Below are 23,600 nucleotides of genomic sequence, written 5' to 3'. Positions count from 1 at the left end.
TGTCTGGACTGAATGGTGGGGGGGACACAATGTCCTTTAATTAAACAAGCGCCGGCGCCACTGACCTAGACTCATTAAACATAATGCCACTGACCACAAGACCCACTGCAGCAATGATGATTACATCTTGCAGAAGGAACTGACCACTAACAGGACAGTCAGGAAGGGTCAGGGCTAAAAGGAGATCAACTGATAAGGACATGAATTTGATCAAGCTTGGTTCTGACAGTACCTGGAGCTAAACATAGACTCATTAAGCATAATGCCACTGACCACAAGACCCACTGCAGCAATGATATCTACATCTTGCAGAAGGAACTGACCACTGACAGGACAGTAAGAAAAGGTCAGGGCTAAAAGGAGATCAACTGATAAGGACATGAATTTGATCAAGCTTGGTTCTGACACTATAAAAGACTGGGAACTTCGGCTCTCAGACACTTGTTAGGTAGGATGTAATCGGTTGTAAGAAGAACTGAAAGCTAATCATGCCAGGATCCGGATCCGACTGCTATTGACATGGCTGCAACTTACAATACATTGATCATCTAACTCAACATGTCGTAATCTGATAGATTGATTGATTGATTGATTGATTGATTGATTGATTGATGTTGTTTTTCAGTCCCTAGAGAATCTCTGAAGGAGATTGACAACAGCTTTGGGAGTGACGCAAGTCCTGAAATGACCAAGAAGCCTAAGAGAGATGCTGACAAAGAACGTCCAGATGTGAAGCGTCGCACATCACTGCGTCCAGATGTGAAGGATCCCACTCCACAGGCCATTCCAGTGGAAAAGGAAGCCGCGTCTGAGAAACTATCCCGTGTCCATAAACCTGATGAGAAGAAGCGTCCCACTCAGAACACCTCTGTGGAACGTAGAGCAAATACAGGCACCAGTGTGGACAGGGAGACTCTGAAACAAAGTACAGAAGCACAGGCAAAAAGAGGCAAAGAAACCCAACAGGCTGATGAGGGAGAAGAGGTCGGAACAGAAAGGCGCGTGACTGCGACCGCGAAAAGGCGAAGTAGTGAACACGCCAGGCCAGAGCCGGGGGTTAAAAGGCAACGACGACTCAGTGATGGGGAGTCCCAGACTAAGTCCAGTGCAACGCCAACCGACGAAGTCGCCTCCCAAACGTCCAAAACCACAAGGAAAACAGCAACCAGCCAACACGTTACAGAGACATCTGTCACTGCCACCAGAGCTCATTCCACTGCCTGTCAAACTACTAAAGGTGCCTCCAAGACCGGCCATGATGATATAACACAGACGAGAGACACACAGCTGCTTCCCTCACCGGCCACAGTCCTGTCTCCCACATCTACCAGTGGGAGCAGCCCTGCAGAAACACCAGAATCCATCAGCCGTTCCAAATCCACAACAAATGCACCTAGAGTGGGTCAGTATGACTTTTTTAAATGCCTACTGTAGGCATTTCATTATAGGCAAGACATTATATTCTTTGCTTTTTGTGTCCCATCACGGCGCATTGGCCTTAAAAGGGATAGTTCACCCAAAACCTTTCTTTATTTCCTATCGATTAGTCACCCCATGGAGACTTGAATTCATGGATATTGTTTTGTTTTTTGTCGCATTCTTAAGCCAATAATTTGATGACCAGCGGACCGGTAGGCAGCGGTTCCGGTAGGAGACACAAAGGAGAGTCTTTGTGTCTCCTACCGGAATCGCTGCCGGTCATCAAATTATTGGCTTAGGAATGCGACAAAAACGAAAAAATATCCATTGAAAAAAAATAATTTTGGGGGTGAACTATCCCTTTAAGTTGTTATTGTTATTATTGATTGTTACCTGGTACTGTCGCTATTTGCCTTCCTCTAATCAGAACCCTGTACTCTCACCTGTCAACCTTTCCAGGTTTGAACTTCTTGGTAGTGGTCAAGCACAAGAAAAAGCAGAGGTTGTTCTGTCTACTGTGCAAGACCAGACCGCATTCTTTCCACAAGCACAGGTTCAGCCGCAGACACCGATTAAGCTACGTGGTGAGTGATTAAAACGTCTACGCTTCAGGAAAGTGGTTGGTTTTCTGTTATGTTATGTTAACTGTATGTTCTGAATGATGCATTTAGAGGGACAAGTGCCCGGAGTTGACCTCAGATCTATCAGACAAGGAGCTCTTGAAGATTGTCACTGAGTTGGCTCAGAAAGACACAGGCGGCAGTATACAGGTAACTCCCAACAGGAGTTTTCTCAAACTTTTTCATGTACCTCAAATGTATTTTATTTAGACTATGGACCCCCATTTAAAAAGGATAGACCATGGATTCACTAAGCTGGTCGTAAATAACGTGTAAATAAAGTGACTAAAGGAGGGTGTATTTTCTCTAAGCAAAAACGGACGTGCAATTCACAAAGGGGTGTGTAAATCCCTTAAATGTGCGGATCACAGGTGTAGGTCATGATGAATCCAGACAGCTGCCAGTTAATCGTAAAATCTCAAGTGCATTCCCGAGAAGTTCATTTGCATTGTTCCACGCCCCATTTCACACCATAAAAGGCAACCAGGAATATCTAATGTCAGATGAAAAACGTCATCACGCTGCAAAATGGACAGATCTACAAGCAGATCTAAAACGCGGCGGAACGCATCACATTACAACTTGTAGATCAGTGCAAGCGAGTCCCTCACACGATTAAACATTTATAAAGTAAATAGCCGACTCTCACGTGTTATGAAAATAAGAAGTTTGTTTACAAAGTTTAAGTTCATGACCAAATGTTAATAATACTTGGAATGGACTGATTGATATAAGCCCTTTCTACTGAACAGATCAGCTCAGAATAGCACTTTGATGAAGTGTGTTACATTTGTGTTTTTGAGCTCTTTAACACATCGGGTGCCAGCATTTTTTCATAACAACTTACGTTGGGTGCCAGCATTCTCCCCATTGACTGCGCTTTACTGTTTAAATCTGTAGACTCCGCGACGAGCAAATCCACGTAAAAAAAAGCATCCGTTCATGTTGAGCGATGATGGCTACAGCCTGGAACCATAACATTTCACTTGCGAGTTACAACGGGGGGGGGATCGCGCATCGCGCATGACCGGTTTTCACCACAGGAAACGGATTCGGAGATATAGGCGTTTTAAAGAAGGAAATAGACAGGAAGTGGACGGAAGCCATGTTTTTGTTTCCGGTGATCCATTTGGCCTATCCTTCTTAGGATCACAATGGGTACTCCCAGGGCTGCTCTAGCCCCGCCCGTGCGGAGAAAAACGAAAAAAACAAAAAGACAGAACTCACGGTCCAGACCGTGAACGGCACCAGAGCGCTACTATGTAAACACACGGTTCAGACCGTGATCGGCACCCGATGTGTTAAGATATAGGCACCAACAACTTATTGTGATTTGACACTTTAATAAAATTGAAATAGAGCTAACAGAAAAAGATCAAACCGTTTTGACGAATGAAATCTAATCAAAGTAACAGTAACAAATAATGAACACCTCAAAAAAGGTTGGTATGGTCCTTAAGGTATTTAAGTGCTGCTCTGAACTGATCTTTTCCCTTCTCTTCAGTCACTTAGAATATCTTGGGAAGACATTGCATCACCTGGGTCCTTCTGATCAATGTTTACAATCAGGATACTGAACAAAATCTTATCAGAATGTCTTTAAACTGCAGTTTACACAATGGTACAATAATGCTAATAATAATTAAGATGGAAACTCCTTCATTTCTTTGCCAAAGCACGTCAATATAAAAACACTTGCTAATGGCTCAGTTTTCCTTCACTGACCTATTCTCTTTTAACTTAAAGACATCCTTTTTCTCTATAGACTGTGAATCGTTTTATTTTTATTTTTGTTTAATTTATTTTTATTTATTTTTTCAATCACCTTAGCCGAGGTAAAAAGATGATTCTGGAATATCATTTTGATCAGAGCTTTATTGATTACTGAGGGGACTCTGTCCTTTGGACGAACCCTCCACTACATCGGAATTGGAAATGGCGTAATGGACACATTACGCCATACTGTATCCTCATCAAGGTAAAACTGCTGTGGTCAAATCAATATTATAAATTAAGCGTCATTGGAGTTGGCATGAAAGCCCAACTGCAAAGACGGCAAACACGCCGAGGGTCGGGACCTATCAATTCAGCTCTAAATGCATCAACTGAAAAGAAATCAAAGTCGTTTGAATTTGTAATTTATCATGTCTATAATATGCATCCAAGGAATAGATCGTTGACATCTTTTTTCTTTTCTTTTTATAATCAGTTATATAATCAGCCATTTCTTTTTAAATGTGGTTGTCTCTTTCCTTTGCATAGACTGTCACAATCGATAGTGAAGAAGAGTACGAAGATCTGACTAGAAGAGGCGCAGACATACCAAAAGGTAAAACCCTGTGTACTTACAGTGTACTTGTCTGCCCAAGAGAACCTGTTCGAGAAACATTACTACCCTTAAAGACAGGGCTACAGATCATTTTAAATGCTGGAAATTCAAATAATGTGGAAAACATGTTATATGTTGGCATTCTCATAAACAATTAGTCAGATAACTCTCTAAAACCATGCCTAAACCTAACCCTGACCTCAGTAAAACCGTGTCTAAACCTAACCCCTAACCTCAGCAAAGCGCTGTATAATAAAGCTATATATGTGACCCACCGCGATAAAGGATAAGTCATCTAGGCTTTTTTCATTTTCGTTTTTTCATGTCATATGAAAGCAGGGAATCATAGCAAAATAATGATATATTGGTTAATAAGATTGAGTGAATAGTTTTGAAACTACAGCTTATAGAACTGAAGTCAAGTTAAAACTCTTCAGTAGAGAAAAGACCAGTTGAATGGATCTCATTCAGACATAGTACTACTGGGCTATCAATCCCATCATGCTTAGCGGGATTTACATAATCCTTTGTTTAAAGGGTTAGTGTTAGGCTCTCTTTGTTATGTAGGCTCTCTGAGACCAAGTATTTGCCACTGCACCCTGCTGGAACCGACTGGTTCCAGTGTGCAGGAGGACTTAACAAAGATACCTTTTCACAACAGTTTTAACAAAATATGATTGTTTATACATCTTTATTTGACATTTACATTAGACACACGCCAACAGACTAGTGATACAGTACCTTTCAAAACGATCGGGTAGAAATAGCGGATTTTACCGCGATTTTGCGATGTTTGGATGGAAACTGAGGATTTGGTATAATAATGTAATGCTATATAGGCAGCTGCCGGGAAAATGCATTCACTCCTTCTGTTTATTTATTTCAATGCAGATGTTAGAATACAGTGATGTGATGCAAGCAATTAGTGGTCCATATTCCTCATCATTTATTTTCCAATACATCAACAAATCATTTCATGTTTGCCTCAATGTTCTCATATTGTTGACGCACAGACTTTTGGCCTTATCGTGGTAATTAGGGCTTATTGTGGTCTATAGGGGATTTTGGTGCTGTTTACCCACATTTACTGGTGGTTATACAACTTCCTGTCATCAAGGCCATCGGTACGTGCTGTTTAATACCCAATTTTAACCACCCCCTTAAAGCCACAAGGCAACACGCAATAAGCAACTCCATTCCACCATTAAAGTTCAGACCTACCGTATAAATCATGTTGTCCACCTCCCCCTTGGGAAAAGCTATAGGTAAGAGGGAAAATGTTTGTTATTGTTACTATAGTTGATTATTATTACGGTGTCTTACATAACTACCTTATGTTCTTACTGTGATGGTTTACATGGATTACATTTTACTGTCAGTTTATTTTTATTTATAGTGCATCACTCCAAGGGGTCTCTGTGCACTTCACAACAAAAACATCATACCACAAAAACACAGTAGCAAAGAAACATAGTAAAATGTGCCCGCACGCATGGTAAAACAATTACCATGCGGCAGTGCATGGCTCAAGCAGTGCACAGCTGAAAAAATGACAGATTAGCAAAAAAAAGAAAGGAAAATTTAGAACAATGTTAAAAACCACAGGGCAAGAAGAGGTGGTCATAGCAATGAATAAAACTACCGGGGAACCATAATGCAAGGAAAAAATATGGGTTTTTAGCCCAGATTTAAAAATGCCCAAAGAGTCGGCATCTCTAACAGCTGGAGCGAGAGCATTCCAGAGATAGGTGGCACGATGTGTGAATGCTCTGCCCCCAACTGTTATTTTATTATGTGTTGTGACTGTGAGGAGACCAGCATCCTGGGAGCGTAGTGGTCGTCCAGATATATAAGGTATATAGACTGGACATGTAAGATGGAGCAAGTCCATTTAAGACTTTATAGGATAGGAGCAGTACCTTGAAGTCGGCTCTGGCCTGTATCGGTGGCCAGTGTAGTGCTATGAGTGTTGGTGTGATGTTGATCGTATTTCCTTTTTCTAGTTAGTACTCTAGCTTCTGCATTTTGGACTAGTCTAAGGCCATATGTTGCTGTTGATGGTAAACCAGAGAAGAGGGCATTACAGTACTCTATTCTTGAAGTAATGAAAGCATGGACCAGGGTTTCGGCATCGGGAAGTGAGAGTATTGGATGAATTCTGGCTAAGTTGCGCAGATGGAAGAAGGCAGATTTTGTGATGCTTTTAATATGGTGTGTGAAGGATAGGGAGTGGTCAAAAACTACTCCTAAACTTCTGACTGTTGGTTTGTGGGTTATTGAACAGCCATCAAGGTTTAAAGTTGTGTTATTCAGCATATGGGTGCGTTTAGCTGGTCCGACTACCACCATCTCTGATTTTCCAGAGTTCAGGAGCAGGAAGCTTCTGGTCATCCAAATCTTAACCTCAGTTAAACAGGTTTCGAGGTTTTGAAGCTTCAATGAGTCATTTGCTGTGATGGGGATGTACATTTGAGTGACGTCTGCATAGCAGTGGAAGTTTATGCCAAACTTTCGGAAGATGTCCCCCAATGGTAGCATATATAGACAGAAGAGGATTGGACCGAGGACTGAAGCCCTGTGGGACACCTTATTTGACGGTAGAGTAATCTGACATTTGGTTATTTACAAGTCAAGTGCAATACCCCTGATACCAACCAGATGTTCTAGCCGATGAAAGAGAATGGAGTGATCGGCCGTATCAAATGCGGCACTAAGGTCAATGAGCAGCAGGAGAGAGGTCCTGTCTTCATCCATCTCCATTAAAAGGTCATTTGTGATTTTGACCAGTGCTGTTTCTGTGGAGTGGTGGGATCTGAAACCGGACTTAAAACTGTCAAAGAGGTTATTGTTTGTGAGATAGGCTGTAAGCTGACTGGAAACAACTCTTTCCAGCAGTTTGGACATAAATGGGAGATTGGATAATGGCCTCTAGTTTGAGTGTGTAGGTCTAGGTTTGTTTTTTAAGTAGAGGTCTAATTATGGTGGTTTTGAAGATGGATGGAACAATCCATATATTGGCAGCTATATGGATGAGTGAATACCGGTACTCTCTCTCAGCACTCTTGATGCGACTACATAGTTAACTATAATAACCTTACAGTGACTGTGTCACAGAGCCGTGTTTTTTATTTTGCACATGATTGTGGTCTTTCTCCTTTAGCCTTAGCCAGAATACAAGCCATCCTGAGACAGCAGAGAGGGTCACCTTCTGCAACTAATCCTCAACCAGAGAGCCTGAAACACCAGGACATGTCAACTGGTTTACATGAACCTTCACATCACCCTGACGGTAAATGTACCAACCATCTTAACTGTTTCACCTTCACATCACCCTGATGGTAAATGTACAGACCATCCAATTTTGATGATCTTGAACTCCAGAAGAGGAGAAAAAAGGCAAGGAAGAGGCCAATTGATTGAAAATCTAAACAAGTTGTTAGTTGTCAGATGATTTTATCCTGTTGTCAGTTTCTTTTTCTGACCCATCATTGTCTATGTCCACCCATCCACCAACTATGACTTCCATCTCTTCCCTCTATTCATAGGTAATGAAACAAATCAAAGCCCACTGGTTGCTGGCTCACAATCCTCACCAATGCCCCCCACTGACACCCAGCCAGAGAGCTGTGATGTTCAGCTAGAGAGTTCTCAGGACCCTAAGACACGGCAAAGGGCATCTCAGGACTCCAGAACACAGTCAACGTCTCCTGATGACTCCAGGACAAATCGAAGGGCTCCTCCTGACTCCAGGTCTCAGCCAAAGGTTCCTTCTGACTCCAGGTCTCAGCCTAGGGCTCCTCAGAACAATAGGACACAGTCTCAGAACTCTAGGACACGGTCAACATCTCGTCCTGACTCCAGGCCACAGTCAACGGCTCATTATCATTCCAGGATACAGCCAAGGGATCCTCAGGGCCACATGACACAGCCATTAGCTCCTGAAGACCTTGACAAGCAGCAAGGGGGTCCTCAGGGTTCCAGGGAAAGGCAGCAGGCTCCTCAGCACTCTGGTACAAGTCAAAAAGCACCTCTGGACCCTGGAATTCAACCACTGGACCCAGAAGAACAGAGGGAGGGAAGAAGAATAACACGAGAGGAAACACAGAAGCCGTTGGTGTGTGCAGATAGACAGACGTTCTTGGACCCAGACAGTGGACACCAGCAACCTCTTTTGCAAACGCTGCGCCTTAGCAATTCATCAGGTACAGTATGTGTGGATTGAGTCGCCTCATTTATTTATTTTATGTTATATTTTACTTTCTGTGTAGGTTTCTATCTATCGGTTAACTTGTGAACGAATGGGCCGAGGGTGTCTGGGAAAGAGAAGGTCCCCGGCTATGTGTTGAAGAAACCTCGCGTCATCAGACTTTCTACCTCAGAGGAAAGCCTGGTATTCGTTATCAAATGGCCTGTGTGATCCGGTTTAGGCCACGCCTACTGTGAAAAAAAGGAAAAAAAACCTGTGGTTCCGGGTGTGGAGGTTCCGGCTTTTTGGCGCCGCTTTGTTTGGGTTCCCCCTGTTAGCATTTAAATACAAAATCGAGTATAACTACTAGTTTAGTCTCGCAGGTCGCTACTAGTCGGAATAAGGGATGGATATACCAAACAAACTATTTGTATAAGCTAAACTATGCCGCATCAAGGGTTTTATTGGGTAGGCCCTAAAATTATGATGCCCTTGATCGCAAGGAATTATTTTGGGTGATGCAGCACCTTTGGTTCCAGCCGCGTGGGTTCCGGCCATCCTGATGAAGCGCTCCTGACCGGATCAGAAACCCGAAAATGGTATTGATCCCAGGCTAGTGTCGATGTGTCCCCTAGCAAAAAACACTTAACCCCATACATTCTCCCCCCTGAGCGCTCATCATAACCACCTGAGCAGCCATCACCTGGGTGAGACTGAAACTGAATTTAACCCATGGGAATAACAAAGGTCTCCCTTTCCGTTTCACTTGTCTGTCACCGTCACAGGGAAAATCAGCCGTCTGTCCAGCTACCTGAAGGCACAGTCAGAAGCGGAGAGAAATCAAGTCGTAGGTGAGTGTTTGTTCACTTATTCACTAATGAAAAATAATTTGTAGTGTTGCAGTGGTGTCAACAATGATTTACAAGAATAACAAGTATTTTAGCCTCAGTAAATATTACATCATAAGTAAGTCCCAATTCAATAGACCTGAAGTTTCACTTCAAAGCACGTTTTTTTTTATCCTGTTAAAAGTCACACACGCACCCACACATTTAAAATGTCTATTTCTCAAATTCTACTATACCTTATGGGGTAAAATTGGTCAAGTCTTCATTCAAAGTCATCATAAAGGCTGATGCCCATGTTGAGTCTCAACAAATGTAAAGTCAAGAATGTGAAACTTACTTAGATAATGATCTATGTTTTTCATTGTTTTTATGAAATAAATCAAAGGGGTAAAGGCTGGACTTCAGTCACCTGACTCGAGTGTGTGTGTGTGTGTGTGTGTGTGTGTGTGTGTGTGTGTGTGTGTGTGTGTGTGTGTGTGTGTGTGTGTGTGTGTGTGTGTGTGTGTGTGTGTGTGTGTGTGTGTGTGTCAGTGGTGTAAAGTAACTAAGTACATTTACTCAAGTACTGTACTATCTACAATATTTTATAACATATTATTCTGTGGTCTGACAAAATGTGAATACATAATACTGCTTATGTGCCTACTTCCTGTTTACAGGGTATTTAAACTTAAAGGGCAAGACCACTTTGGTAGAGGTTTGGGTTGTGTAGTTACCTTGCCATGATGTAACTCCAAAGGTGAACAAGAAATAAAAAATAATTGCTCCATTGATTAGAAATTGATAATTCAAAATATGCTCCTCATTGACTTACATTGTACAGTGCAACAGCTCTCAAAGTCACTATTTTAGCACAAAAACAAACGCAAACAAAGTTGATTCAGACAATATAGAACATCACCAAACCCAGTACTGTTTTTCTTTTAAATAAAAATGTCAACTTCCTGTTGATTTTGCCATTTTTAATAAGTAGAAAACCCGGACTGGATCGGCGGATCCGGATCCAGATCTTCAAATAGTAAAATCAACAGGAAGTTGACATTTTTATTAAAAACACAAACAGTACTGGGTTTGGTGATACCATATTGTCTGAATCAACTTTGTTTGGGTTCATTTATGTGCTAAAAGAGTGACTTTGAGAGCTGTTTTACCGTACAATGTAAGTCAATGAGGAGCATATTTTGAATTATCAATTTCTAATCAATGGAGCAATTATTTTTGATTTCTTGCCCACCTTTGGAGTTACATCATGGCAAGGTAACTACACAACCCAAACCTCTACCAAAGTGGTCTTACCCTTTAAGTACCAAAAGTAAAAGTACTGATTAGGCAGAATGTGCTATTTGTTTTATACATTTGTTTTAAAATGTATAAAAACTCTTTTGAAAATAGCCGATCTACAAGCCCACAAGGCGTTGCGACACATTGTGGGCTTGTACATCGGCTATTTTCAAATAGCCCAAAGTTTAAATAGGGCTGAAGTGGTTAATGTATGTTTTGTAACAATAATCATAATCTACAAAGTAATTAGTAACTCAAGTTTTCAAATAATTGTAGTGGAGTAAAAGTATAATATTTGCCTCTGAGATGTAGTGGAGTAGAAGTACAAGTACTGAAAATTGGAAACACTCCAATGAAGTGAAAATTCCTCGAAAGTGATGTTCTTAACACATTGATTGCCAAAATATTAAACATAGTTTTCTATCCCCTTGCCAGCGTATAATTACCTCAATCCGATGATATTTGAAATGCCGTGGAACCGACATTGTGTCCCAAAAACACAAACAAAATAGTCCCTGTGGGTTAGCGGAGGGATCTGTGTATCCATAGGAACGACAACGTTCCAACCGCGATCCGCCATTTTGGGGCTTCGGCTCACTGAAAACTAGTGGTTTTCAATGCAAAAAAAAAGAAACTGAGTTACCGCTGTTTTTCAGAAAATCCCAAACAGGAAGCGGATGGCTTCCTGTTTTTTTGGAACGACGTCAAAAGACGATCGATCATTCCAAAGCTGTGTTAGGTCGCCCCTTGTGGAATTTTCCCCCAAAAAATGAAAGAACGCATCAATGCGATCTTGGCCATCAAGTGATGGATTTGAAAGAACACATCAATGCGATCTTGGCAATCAATGTGTTAAGTACAGTACTTAAGTAAATTTACTTAGTTACTTTACGCCACTGACTCTGTTGCACCTTCTCCTCCCTGCAGGTCTGAAGCACCTGGTGGAATGCAGCTGTGAGGAGCTGACTGACAGACGCTTATATCTCTGTACCATCTGCAAACTCACTCTAACCGACACTAAGATCATCAAACATCTCCTCAGCTTTGATCACAGCCACGACTGCATTGTAATTTGCCATGACACTCTTCTTCTTTTTGTTTTTATCCCACGATTTTGTAACCCAGTTTTTTCACCCTGTGCCAATTGTCTAAGTAATCCTGGGCGATACACTCCCTCTGCCAGCCTAGGGAGAGCCTAGAGCCGAGCTCATGCCTCCTTCAATGCATGAGAGCTAGAAAGCCGCTTCTTATCACCTGACAGGGGGGAGTTTCCCCGGTAGGCAGCCTTACACCTGGATATGTCATAAAAAAACGATGTTGACATTAACCCAACTAAACAAAACAAAACTGATTGTTTGTGACCTCATAGCCAGTCAGGGCATCAACAACGCTATTCAGCTTTTCAGCGTCGTGTCTAACTGACCTTGTGTCATCAACACTACAGATTGAATGAGTGCCTAGTACCTTAAACATTCACACATATTACAGTTCAAAAGTGGCTGTGTTGAGCTGCAGATCGCTTCATGAAATGAAATGTCTTCTGTATGTCTGTGTTAGGAGACGCTTCCCAATATAATGGCTTTCTGCAGTCAGGATGACTTGAAAACAGAACATGACGTGAAACAGAAGATGGCTCACTTTGAGGTTGCTGTCAACACAGTCTCAAAACAGGAGCAGTTTGACCAAGTGGATGCTAAGGTAACCAGTTTGATCTGTACCATCAAACTGGTTAGTTAACCTCTGAAAGCTGTAATGGAACTATACAGGTTCAAAGGGCAAAAAACTCACCTGCAATTTAAAATGTCTGTGAAATCAGAAGAAAGAGCAAAAGTTTCTCTCAGTATTTTACCCCTTTTTCTCTTTATGCCAATTGATTCCTCCCCACACACATTGCCAGACCATTTGTTCTCAAAGTGTCCCCAGCAAAATGTGTTGATATAGCGTCACAATCATTTTAACCACTCTAACCATATTTTATACTTTGGTTATTCAAAAATAGCAGATATACAAGCTCATGGCACGGCACTTGGTGCTGCGCTATGAAGAGATATATATAAAATATGCTATGAGCTTGTATATCTGCTATTTTTGAAAAATTCCTAGCACAAAATATTTTTGAGATGGGGTGGGGGTCCGCAGCCAAATACATATCATTTTGGGGGTCCTTGACATGAAAAAGTTTTAGAACCACTGGTACAGACGCTTGACAAAGCCGGATGCACCACGGTGGATTCAAACTCACAACCTTATCGGCGGTGGTGGTCAGGCACTTTACCACTGCGCCACCCGAGCGCTACAGTATATGGTATAGTTTGTGTTCCATCTTCATTTGTTTGAGATTAGAGAGAAATGTCTCCTTATGTGTGTGATGCAGACTTATTTAAATATCTGTTTGGATTTTTAAACTTGTATCGCCCGAGTCTGGCTTTAACAATAATATTATTTATGTTTTACCTCTTGTATTGTTTTTTCTTGTCAAGGTTATAGCGCTTGACAAGAACTCATATCATCGTGTCCAAGCGGCTCCATTCAGTGAAGGTAGTTCTTCATTTTCTTTTCCTTTTTTTTTTACTTGAGGTTTAAAGGATCGTATCAGTGTAACTAAATGTCAATGTCTATTCACAGCTCTAAGGTCCTTGAATGCGTGGTAACTTGTAACTGTAGTGGATTGATTGTTGTCTGTAGGCATCCACATAGTGGAGGACATCTGGAGACAACAGAATCTGACCTCCTCCTGTCCACCTGCCGCCCAACAACCACCAGGTGAGAACCTCTCCCATCTACAGACGTAGGCTTTATGTTCCACTAAAACAATGTTAGAATGAGATGGACAACATGTCGTTGTTCTGCCTTCTGTTGAACAGACCAGCAGAGTTCACAAGACCCTCCTCACACAGAGGAGTCATCCAGGCCACCAGAGGCAGACAAGAGCAGAGATAATGGTAATAGTGACTAAAGGAACTAACATCACACACAAAATACAGATATGTCCCAGCTAGAGACCACTGTTGAAGTTCATCATCTTTTTTTCATCGTTGTTCCCAATTCAAAAGCGACGGGCAACATTGTGAAGACGGTCCCAGAGCAGATGTCAGACAGACCACGCCCAGAGCCTCTCTCAACCCTGAACACTCACGACTCAATCCTAACAGGTGTGTGAGGTCAACATTAATCCCAATACATAGAATGCTGAATATAAATGGCCGGCAAGGTGGCACATTCGGTAACGCTGTCGCCTCGGCGAGACGTGTACAGTATCCTTCTCCATGGCATAGAAGGAGGATTGTTGGAATTCCATCCATGACATCTCCTTTGCCATGCCTTTGTCTTTGTACAATGAAAGCCCTTTTGATGGACAGTAAATGTACTTCCCAGTCACTCCTGGAAACCCAGTATGGATATACGGACTGTTTGGGCCCTGCTTGAGCCCCTGGTGGCAGAAACGGCAAAGTCGTCCGCTAGGTTGAGTGTCTGGGAGTTTCCTCTTTCTCTGGGCTTTGGCCTCTGTTTTGTTGAGACCAGTTGAGACTGGAAAGTAACATGTACTCTTCCAGGGAAATAGGACATTCTTCTGTGCATGTTTGCCTATCACAAATGAAGAAGAGAAAGTATTAGATGTATACATTAGACATATTTATTTTTGAAACAAGTTGATATTCTTAATTATATTATGATTATATAGTGTGTGAGTCAAGCCATGGCTTGTGATTCATAGCTCTATAAATGTCCAGGGCTATGAGAGATGGCTTGTGTCCCACATTATAGTTTAGGCTTTATTCACAACACAGCTTATATCATGGGCCTCAACAAATGGTAAACTTCACTGCTGGCTTGTGGTGGACATTTTTGTCATTTTTTGCCATGGACATACAAATGAGCAGACAACACATAAAGAGCTATAGCCTTAAATAACCTTTACAGGTCTGTAACTCTGAAAGTGCACAAATGGAACCAAACCCATTTGTGCACTATCTGAGTTATGGGGTCCTTGAAGATAAAAAGTTAGAGAGCCACTGTCCTAGTGGACTCCTAATGTGCCATAGCGTCATAGTAAATCAGTGTCATACATATTCTAAAGAAATCCCAGAGACTGACACTCAGTAATTGGGTCTTATGTTATGTTATGCAAAAAACTAAAAATCGAACATTTGCCACAGACAAGGACAAGTCTTGCGGACACATTGACGATCCCTGCAGATAACTTAAATATGCAAAGCATATTACTGAAATATACAAAGAAACCCTGATTGACAATGACGGAACCAATAATGAAAATAAAAAAATTAAAAATATTGTTAACACAGGCCATACATATCCTTAATAAAGGAACTTTACATTTATTTTTATGTATGATTTTTTTTATTGTTTCGCCCCCAAAATGCTATAGATTGAAATCTGTTCAAAAAAGCATGCATGTGTAAATACAGTACTGTATGTTTCATCCAGCTGTGAAAGGGGGGAGGGGGTGCATGGAAGGAGAGGTGGGGCAAATCAAGTGTGATTTTGGCCAAACCTACGATGATTAATTGTGTTTATTGTCACAGACACACAGGGCACTTAAAGCTTCCTCAACAGTGTGGATAATAATAAGATATACAAGATTTAAACATTTAAAAGATAGAAGTAAAACAGTAGTAGTATTAGTAGTAAAACATGATGATTAATTTTACTATTTCTCTCCATCACTGGGGGGAGACCACAGCAAATGTTTATCACATGTACAAGACAATGCAAGCTCAACATAAATGGTACAACCAGACAGTATGGTTGAATGAGAGTGAGTGAATGGGGGAGGGGGAGAACTACGGAAATTCACTGGCCAGAACAAGTACAGGTGTACAGAACATAGAAATCATTAGTCCAACAATACCTACATTTACTAAAAGCAATCGTATTTTCATGTAACACTATTTAAACTGAAGTTGAAATAGTGTACATGCCACTACAATGTGCCTCAACAGCTTTGAATGTAATGATCATCTGTGTTTACACATCAATCAAAACACCACATTTACCATTGTCCATCATGTCCTCACTGTTTTGCCTGATTCACTGCCTTTTTTGCTTTTATTTTAATGTTTTATGCTTTTGCTTATCTACAATTCTATACAATTATGCTTTTTAATACAATTCTGTAATTGTATTCTTGCTCTGTAAAGCACTTTGAGCTTTTCATGTCATGAAAGGTGCTATACAAATAAAGTGTATTATTATTATCTGTGTTCTAATACCCAACGACAGTAATTAACCTGCACAAATTACTGCAAACAACCAGAGATTAAATGGGTCAAACATTACAAGTTGCCATTTTATCCATCCCCAAATAACAAGACAACATGAACATGCATCAGTCAACTTTTCATTCATCCAAAACAAGCGACTTATCTTGTTGTGTGTAAGGAACGAAATCAAATGCAGTAATAACCATTTACATTTACAACCCGTACATCTACATAAACGGTCACAATTCAAATATACGAAGTGCTGACCCCACGGCCATGGATGTTACAAGTTAAAACGCCTGTGTCTAAGTACCCGTATCTTCCATATTTTTCAATACAAAGCCTTTTAATCCAATCGGTGGCCATTTTCTCATATGCTTTCAACTACGCGACCCTATCGATTGGAAGGTGTACTGCACTCTGATACATTATAACTATGAAAAAATGGCCGCCGATTGGATTAAAATGCTTTTTATTGGACAATAAAGAAGATACAGGTACTTAGACCCGGGTGTTGTTACATCCATGGCCGTGGGGTAAGCACTTTAACGTTTATGTGTACAGGTTGTAAATGTAGAAATAATCAAATAAAAAAAAAGGAACAAGTAGCGCCATGGCGGTCATGTTTCAGATGTATAAAATCATTACAATGAAACATCATTACATGATGACTAAACAGACTATGTCACAGCCTATTTAATAATGCACTGATACCCTTTCATGATTAAAAACATTCTCGCCGTATTTGCGGGGACGCGTCTATTTACAGTTCAGTTCGGTCTAGATCCCCGCCTACTGTATCCGGTAATCTCCACTCCCACATACACGAAAACACAAAACTGTTTACGTATCCGCTCAAGACCGGATATGCAAACTGAAAAACCAATTGGAACCCATTGAAAATGTACGTTCCGTGACCATTTTCTTAATCAAACATGGCCAACACAGCATTCTGACTAAACGTACTATGTCATGCACGTGTTTAGTAGAGTAGAGTACTTTTGCGTTCTATTGTTAAATACAAACATATTTGCCAGTCTTGGGTCCTGTCCGCATAAGAGCTAAAAACAAGATGGCTGCTTTCGCAAAACTGAGCTAGCCTTTGATTGGCTGGCAGAGTGAGGAACAGTGCCACAGACTTACCATAGAGATTATACAGTGGCCGAACATGGTATTACATCCGTAGTGAGTTAAGACTACCATAGGCTTTGCATTGAAAAAGTTAAGAGCGAGTTAAGCTTATCAATCCACAGTGCTCGCACTTCAGCTAGAAGGTCCTGGGTTCAATTCCCGCCGGGGAAGTCAATGCCCATACCCTAGGTGGGGTGTGGGCGAAAGGGCCTGTATCAGTGTCCCGCCTGTGTGGAGTTTGCATGTTCTCCCCGTGGGCCCTAGGGTAGGTACTCTCAGAAAAAACATGCAGTAATCCTCTATACTGCCTCCCCCTGGTCAGTCGGGGCACCTGATGGAGGGGAAAGGAACTGGGTTGGAATAACGTGTTCCTTCCACGCACTACGTTCTACCGGGGAAACTCCCCCTTGTCAGGTGATAAGAAGTGGCTTGCTCACTCCTCATGCATTGAAGGAAGCATGAGCTCAGTTCGGTGCTCTCCCCAGGCTGGCAGAGGGAGAGTAGCGCCCAGGATTACAGCTTAGGCAATTGGCACTGGGTGAAAAAATGGGTTACAATAATCGTGGGATGGGGGAAAAAAAGAATGTTGAATATAAAACCATGTCTAATTGGTCTTGTCTCTCTGCTGTTTCCAGTCACCATTAAACAGGAGGTTATACAGGAAGACCACACCCACAGCTGTTTCTCTGGACATACTGGTAAATACTGACGCTTACTGGAACACAACTTGTTTTGATTTCCTGATAGGCTGGCTAGCCCAATTTAATGGAATTGATCCTTTCGACACAATATAAAATGTTGAGTTCCCTTGGGCCGCTTTTATTTCTTATTTACATGATTAATGATTTATAAAAGGTATCTGATATGTAAAAACTAGAAAAGTGCGCTCCTCTGAGAGCAGATCTCTGCCGGGTTGCCTACCTAGTGCTGGTATTGTATATATCCTAACATATCCTTGTTTTTTTTTTTCTCCCCCCAGAAATGACAAAAGCAGTGAAACATGGTTTGGATTACGTGTCATCGAATGGAGATGCAGGGACGATCAAACGGAGAAAAATGTCAAAGTCTCCCGATGTCAGTGGCACGTGTGACGGCTCTTCAGGTCCTTGTTCAAGCGTCTCATCAACTGCCCGCCAGTGTCCCTCTCCACAAAACCAAGAGGTCAGAGTGAAAGTAGAACCCAGTCAGTGTCCCTCTCCCAAAAACCAAGAGATCAGAGTGAAAGTAGAAAGCACGTCAGTACCTGCAACTCTGGTTCCTCAACTGCCACACCGTGAGCCTTCACATGTGCAGTATGCGACAGAATTAGAGCTGAACCTCGAATGCCCTCCAACAAATCCAGTCTCAGATGCATCTACTGAGACGTCAACCACCCCTTGGTTCATCAATTCTTCATGGCTTAAACGTGAGCCACAGCCTGACCTTCTTCAGTCCACCCTGTCTGGCACTAAACAATCCTTGCCACCGATTAAGGTGAACTCTGCGACCGCTGTCGCCCCGTCCCCCGCAGTCAACAACGATCTGCCCTCTAGCGAAGAGAGGTTTAGACTCTTAAAGTCTTTGCTGCAAGACAAACGATTAGCGATGGGCCTATTATCTCCCAGCCGAGCAAGCCCTGAATACGCCACTGAGATTGGGGTCCTGACATCAACGTCCACCCAAACCTCTGAAAGTCGCACAAAGCCCACCGAACCTGCAGACGATGACGACATCATGAACTACGAGTCCCGGCAGTTCCAGAGCCACTACGGAGCAGCCAGCCCTGCAGGTGAAGACAGTGCTGCTACCTCCAACCCACAGCTGGACTATAATCTCGACATGAGCTTGGTTGAGCCCAGCGCCACCCCGCTCAGAGTCGTTATTCCAAACTCAGTATTGCAGGCTAGCAACACCACGACGGGTTCCATCACTATGGTGAGCCCAAACCCCATTAGCCAGCAATTTAATGATTGTGATTACAGGATCAACCAGCCCACCTCAGCATCAGTAAGCCCCTGTGACTCCCTGCCAGCTGCAGGCTACTATAATGGCACCCCAGTTCATCCTTACGGTCAAGTCACCCAGAACTCTTATTTCGAACGTGACCATCTTTATTTCATAAATGGACTTATGTACAGAACCGAGCATGCTGTTATTCACCCAGCTCCGGAGCAGTATACAAGCTACAGTGATGCTTCTACTCCCCCTCAGCAAGGTGTGGGACAGGATGGGATGTTTGGCCTTGGAGGCACCTATACCACGATTCCAACTCCAGAAGCCTGGCTCGACGTGAAAAGACTACGGCAGCCGCAATAATAATGTCCCATGGGTAACGTCGTCTCTTATAAGGTTAACAGTGGTTCTCAACCTGTGGGTCGAGACGAAGTGGTCCCCAGATGACAGTGAAGTGACAATTTATGGACTTTTATGACCTTTTTAATACATCGAAAAAAGAAAACCCCCCAAAAAGGCCAAATTGTGGTCCGGACGGTTTGCATAACTGTCTGGGCACCGAGGCTGGTAATCCAGCCTAACAGCGCGTCACGGGTTCGACTCCGATCCCGAGGACCTTTGCTGCGTGTCATCCCCCCATCTCTCCCCCATTTCCTGTCAGACTACTGTAATCTATCAATAAAAGGGCAAAAAGCCAACAAATATCTTTAAAAAAGAAAACATTGGCCAAATTGTCAACTAATATAAGAAAGAGGCAAAAAAAAGAATAATAGCCGATCTACAAGCTGATCTACAAGATCCTAACACGTTGTGAGCTTGTAGATCGGCTATTTTCACAATATTTATCTGTGGAACCGAGTCAAACAAAATGTAATGCCTCAACTCTTACAATTCCAAGTGCTTGTCAAGGGGGGGGGGGGGGTCCCCAGTTAAAATATTATTATTTTGGGGAGTCATGGCCTGAAAAGGTTGAGAACCACTGTCTTATAACACCCACTGGTGCTTTGCATTTATTCTTCAGCCACGGTTTAATCTTATGTCCTACTGTAGTTACCTTTTGGAGTTTACTTTACTCTCCTAATTGTCTCACATTGGTGCAATCAATTAATTCCAATGGAAGAGTGAACGTGAACACAGCTTCTGAACCATTCTTTAACCCCATGGTCACTGAACTAAATATTGGACCCGATCACAACAAGCCACACAATATTCTCAAGATTTTCTTACTAAAATGCCTTTTTTTCAGAGAGACACATCAGGAGAAAATGTACTTTATTTTCAACCTTTCTCTGTCCCAGCAACACACTCTCACGGGATCTATAGCACCAGTAAACATAGGACGTTTGCAATATTTTCCATTAGATGTTTGCGCCCACATAGGAGACCATTCGTCGGATTTGTATACCATTTCGCCTTTAGTGGCTCCAATTGGGATGGTCTATCTTCATAAATTAACCATTTAATCTTTGACCTAACCTCTCTAAAGCCTTGCATACAGTAATGTCTGCCTCAGTGTCCATTTTGCTGTCTCCTTGCCGTGACCCGGAAATCGATTGCATCCCAGTCATTATAGCCTACTTGCTTCTCAAGGAGCAGAGAGAGGAGAGAGCTCTTTGCATTGTTTGTTTTTCTTTTTATACGGTTCGATGCAGAGATACTGCAGAGAACGAAACGAAAAACTGTTGTCCAATTTGTTGTACAAATTGTATTGCACCCACAAAGTGCCTTAGTGACTTAGTGGTTTGGAGCGAGAAAAGTCAGCAGGTTCTGTAAAAGTTCCAAGAGGTGATAACAGGTAGTTCCAGGAAGTGAGGTACAAGGAAAGAGGTGTGAAAGAGTGTTTGGTGTGTTTGGTCAAATAAACTCATCACAGCCTTCCTTAGTCCAAAATCAGAGCTTTAAATCGTTTAACATTGAGCTAGATAAACTTGTGTCATAATTAAGGGAAGCATTATTGAAACATTAGGATGTTCGGATGGGGAATATGGACTGAAACAGAAAACAACAAAGGAATCTCCTGGAGCCAGCTGACAGAGGCTGGGTGAGAGAATATTATTATTTTGGAACTTTTGAGGACTGCTTGTTTTTCCTTTGGACATACAGAATATTTTGGTTTCTTGTTGGATACTCTTGGATTACATTGGAATATATTTTGTAGGGATATTTAAAGGACCATTAAGACATTTTATGAACTGAATAATGGATGAAAGATAAGGGCATTTGTTTGCTATTTTTCTAGTAATGTCAATATACGCACTGATTGATTATCATTTATACATATAGTGTTTTGTATTTGTTGATGACACGTATTATTGTGTTATTCTTATTTTTTATGTTGATGAATTGAATACGTATAGGACCACAATGGAAATAAGTCCCCAGGACTTGTTTTGTGTTATCCTTTTAGCCTTAATGTCTGACTGTACCACGAGCTGTTTGCATTTCTGACTAATAAAGTATTCAATCAATCAATTTGATGATGCACGATGAACTCATTTGATTAATTTTAAGTTGTATTTTTCTTACATAGGCTATTATATTTCATTTCAAAAGTAACATTTGGGGTTTTGGTCTGCAATACAGTGTAATGATATTATATACCAAATATACCAAATACTGAAGCAAGTACAGGACCTTTATCTGTTTAACCCATTAAGGCCTGAGACCGATCAAACCTTTTCATATCAAGGACCCCCAAAATGATATGTATTTGGCCACGGACCCCCATCTCTAAACATTTTGTTCCAGGGACCCCCAGAAGCAAAGATTTGAGTTACAAATGTGCTCTTTGAAAATATATACATACAGTATATTCAAAGATTTGTACAAATTTTCACAATTTTTCAAAAATAGCAGATCTACAAGCTAGTAGCTGCGCTACGAGCTTGTAGATCTGCTATCCTAATCTAAAGTGACACAGATGCGTTCCCGGTCTTGAAGCTGCACTATGTAACTTTCCTCTTCTACTGGATCCCTGGATTTGAACCCGGTTTCCTGCGCAAGTGCTGACATTTTTTACCATTGAGCTAATAGAGCCTGCCTGCTTGCTCAGGGGATAATTTGAATCTCGACCATCAGGTCAAAATTCATGTCAGATCCCGTGTCTACATGACATGAACTTTGACACGATCTAAATGTCTCAACAGAAGGGCAGGGAGACAAAACACAACCACCCCAATAGTATAAGTTAAGTTAACATAGTCTACCATACAGATTGGACAAAATACATTTTATTCATATAATATATATATATATATATATATATATATATATATATATATATATATATACATATATATATATATATATGTATATATATATCCTTTTAGACAAAGTGTTTGACTGTGCTCGTGCTGTTTTACATTTCTGTCTTTATAAAATATTCAATGAATCAATCAAGTCCCATAAAGGCCCTGTTCTCTGCCTTTACCCCTGTTTAAATACCTCAGGAACATGACCTTTTCCCCACATAACCCTCCCGCATGTTACTCAATCATAATCGATCACATTATTCATGACACATCTCTTTGACAATTTTAAGATTATTTATTAGGCCAGGGTGATTCTAGCTCCATTTGCCTTTTTGATCCTAGTGAGAACATTTTATACTCATAAAGGTTATCAGGTGGTTATCTCATAACCTTATATTTACAATAAGAGCTGCACTTGCATGTCAATGCAATTACTGTCACAACATGTAAACCAACATTTATTTCATATTATGATATGAATTATATGTTCCTGTAATATCATACGTTTTTGCTTGTAACAGAGCATTTCTACATTGCAGTATTGATACTTTTACTTAAGTAAAAAATGTGAGTACTTTTTCCACCACTGACAATGTGTGACAGTGAGACACACACATGCTTACACACAGATGCAGGCCCGCAGTCACAGTGTAGCATGTTGTTGTTGTTGTTGTTGAAGGTAGATTCCCAACTGTAGATTGTAGGCAAACTCTACGTAATGTAATCTAGGGGTTGATACATGATATTATTTTTGTCCTACGTTAGGTCCATCCTGCCAGGAGTGATTACAAGGTTTACTACGAGACAAATTGTAGTATATTGTCCAAGTGTGAAACATAGGTGGAAGGTCCAGACAAGTACGAGTTCCTTAAGTTGGTTTATTGTATAAAACAGCACAGAGGTACAGGAGGCCTTGCTGCTACATGTGGTCGGTGGAAGGGGGCGTAGCAAGAGCTCTGGGGCTATTGTCCTGTCTAAAGTACTTATAGGCTGGTTGTCCATGTATGTGTATGTATGTGCTCTCACTGTACACATGTGTGTGGGGTCAGATGTCTGTGCGTGATGGAGGTGCGCATACATGCGTGAGTGAGTGTGTGTGTGTGTGTGTATTAGACAAACGTGCATGGATGGAGATAGCAGTATTTGTCCCTATAAGGCATTGGAGTGAGACTGTGCGTGCGTACATGTGTCGTGCATGTATGTACACTTAATTGTAAACCATGTGTTACCCGGTGTCCTTTGTCTCTTTAATGAGTGACTGTGTGTGTGTGTGTGTGTGTGTGTGTGTGTGTGTGTGTGTGTGTGTGTGTGTGTGTGTGTGTGTGTGTGTGTGTGTGTGTGTGTGTGTGTGTGTGTGTGTGTGTGTGTGTGTGTGTGTGTG

General features: G+C 41.5%; 1 protein-coding gene across 1 annotated transcript in view; it reads left to right on the top strand.

The window, feature by feature from the left end:
- LOC311062165 (uncharacterized protein) overlaps positions 1-21,426 on the top strand; it is a 97,550-nt gene extending 76,124 nt beyond the window's left edge. Inside the window, exons 33-48 of the mRNA XM_084081007.1 lie at positions 626-1,402; positions 1,879-2,003; positions 2,091-2,189; positions 4,302-4,368; positions 7,529-7,657; positions 7,914-8,148; positions 8,230-8,570; positions 9,340-9,405; positions 11,611-11,750; positions 12,241-12,381; positions 13,164-13,221; positions 13,369-13,446; positions 13,548-13,625; positions 13,734-13,835; positions 17,672-17,734; positions 18,016-21,426. Coding sequence (XP_083937133.1) covers positions 626-1,402; positions 1,879-2,003; positions 2,091-2,189; positions 4,302-4,368; positions 7,529-7,657; positions 7,914-8,148; positions 8,230-8,570; positions 9,340-9,405; positions 11,611-11,750; positions 12,241-12,381; positions 13,164-13,221; positions 13,369-13,446; positions 13,548-13,625; positions 13,734-13,835; positions 17,672-17,734; positions 18,016-19,331 — 3,815 coding nt within the window. The 3' untranslated portion in view covers positions 19,332-21,426. The remainder of the gene's footprint in view (positions 1-625; positions 1,403-1,878; positions 2,004-2,090; positions 2,190-4,301; positions 4,369-7,528; positions 7,658-7,913; positions 8,149-8,229; positions 8,571-9,339; positions 9,406-11,610; positions 11,751-12,240; positions 12,382-13,163; positions 13,222-13,368; positions 13,447-13,547; positions 13,626-13,733; positions 13,836-17,671; positions 17,735-18,015) is intronic.
- Positions 21,427-23,600: the final 2,174 nt, after the last annotated feature.

Source organism: Gymnoscopelus microlampas, assembly GCF_963454915.1.
Source record: "Gymnoscopelus microlampas genome assembly, chromosome: 15".
Lineage (NCBI taxonomy): Eukaryota > Metazoa > Chordata > Actinopteri > Myctophiformes > Myctophidae > Gymnoscopelus > Gymnoscopelus microlampas.
The sequence above is the reverse complement of the archived record's forward strand: the minus strand, read 5'-3'. Positions and strand labels throughout refer to the sequence as shown.